At 67.0% G+C, this 1,889-nt stretch overlaps 1 protein-coding gene across 1 annotated transcript in view; it reads right to left on the bottom strand.

Annotated features, from left to right (window-relative positions):
* ARAP1 (ArfGAP with RhoGAP domain, ankyrin repeat and PH domain 1) overlaps window positions 1–1,889 on the bottom strand; it is a 28,750-nt gene that overhangs the window by 25,716 nt on the left and 1,145 nt on the right. Inside the window, exon 2 of the mRNA XM_029961460.1 lies at window positions 461–555. Within this exon, the coding sequence (XP_029817320.1) occupies window positions 461–555 (95 nt within the window). The remainder of the gene's footprint in view (window positions 1–460; window positions 556–1,889) is intronic.

Genomic DNA, 1,889 nt, shown 5'->3' with positions numbered 1-1,889 from the left:
CCCCAGTCCCCCACGGTGACCCCAGTCCTCCATGGTGACCCCAGTCCCCCAGGCCACTGGAGCACCCCTCTGTCCTGGGGGTGCTGTTCAGCCACTGGCACCTGGCCAGGCCACAGCCCCATCCCTCCCAAGTCCCGCGGTCCTGCACGTAGCTCCCAAGGGTCCCAAATGCCCCGGGGCAGCTCCAGGGGGGAATGCCAGCCCCRGGACTCTAAGGCACAGCCTTCGGGGCGCTGTGCCGGGGCGGGCTGCGCCCGCTCTGGGCCAGCAGGGACTGGGGTGCCAACAATGCCTGTGGGCACACAGGCCAGGGCAGGAAACACCCACTGGAGCCGGCGGAGCGAGACTCGCAGCCGGGAGCAGCGGCAGCCCTGGCTCCCATCCCAGACCCCTCAGGCCCGGCCCCGCCGCCTGCCCGCGCTCGGCACACCTGGCACCGTGCCAGCGGTGACCCCCCTACCTGGGCAGGCGGCAGGGACCCCGCAGGGCCGGTCGGCAGCATGGGCAGGGCTCGGGGAGGCCGGTGGGAAGCGGAGTTTGTCACCCCGGCACTTCCTGCGCTGCAGCAAAACTTCCTGAGCTGGCTGAAGCGGCAGCATGGCCGGCGCCGAGCCCACGGCACAGCCTGAACGAGCCCACGGCACTGCCAGTGCCAAAACACTACCATGGCTGGCACCAAACCCCCCCAGGGCTGGCACTAAGCCCATGGCACAGCTGGCACCAAACCATCGTAGCAAGAACTGAACCCACTGCAGGGCCAGCACCGAACTGGCGTGGCCAGCACCAAAACCATGGCATGGCCAGCACCAAAACCATGGCATGGCCAGCACCGACCTAGCACAGCCAGCACCAAATTGGCACAGCTGGCATCAAACTGGCAGCCACTGCCCTCGCCATGCCCTGGCAGGCTCCTTGCCAGAGTAGGATGGAGAGTGGCTCCAGGGGATTTTGGGGACCATCTCGGTGCAGAAATGCAGTGGTGGGGCCAGTCCCTTCGGTGCCAGGATGGATGCTGTTGATCCAGAGCCCATGGAGCCCCAGGGGTGGGTGCTGCCCACCCCATGGGGTGCCAGACCCCTGACATCAGCTGCCTGAGGCCTCTCCCCGGCTCAGCATCACAGCCTGCTCCCTGCTGCATCAGCACCAGGCAGGGGGCAAAGCACAGGCATGGGGGTCATCTCCATCTCCCTCACCCCAAAAAGCCCACAGAGGCACAGGGACGGGAAGCTGGGAGGGGCAGTCCAGCCACCAGCCCCCCCATTCTCACCCTGATTACACAGGGGGTCCCATCCAGCATCATCACTCAGGACTAACCCCACCTCACCCCCAGGTGCAGGCTCTGCCTCCCCTTGGGGACCAGCTGGACACCCCAGCTCCAGCAACACGTGCCTTGGACTGCTGAAGGGTCCAGGGGTCCTGGGGAGGTTGGGTGGGAGCTCCCAGGGGGGCCACACAGCCTTGCTAACATTCCCCCACCCTGCCCCAGGTGGATGCTGGCACCCAGGGGCTCCTCTGCCCGCTCCAAACTCCGCTCCCAGACCCCACTTCACACCTGCCTGCAGGTCCGCAGCACTCGGGGGTGCACTGGGGGGGTGGGACATCAAGGGGGGGCCTGCAAGTGCTGCTGCCCCCAAACTCCAGCCTGCTCCCATGTCATCCCGCCACAGCAGCCAGCAGCAGCCTGCCCCCTGCTCCCTCCACCTTTCCCCGTGCTGTAGTTCACTGCCTTGCACCCACCACTGTGACGAGTTGCTCAGGCCTCAGCACTGCCTACGCTGCAGGCAGGGGCAAGGCAGGGGCTCTGCATTGCTGGGGGGGTACTGAACCCCAGCCCGAGCCAGGCTGGAGTGACCAGGGTAACTGGGGTGATCAGGGTGGCCACATCCAGC

This window comes from Manacus vitellinus, unplaced genomic scaffold (assembly GCF_001715985.3).
Source record: "Manacus vitellinus isolate BGI_N305 unplaced genomic scaffold, ASM171598v3 scaffold_35_pilon, whole genome shotgun sequence".
In the NCBI taxonomy this organism is placed as follows: domain Eukaryota; kingdom Metazoa; phylum Chordata; class Aves; order Passeriformes; family Pipridae; genus Manacus; species Manacus vitellinus.
This window is presented reverse-complemented; position numbering and strand designations above follow the sequence as displayed.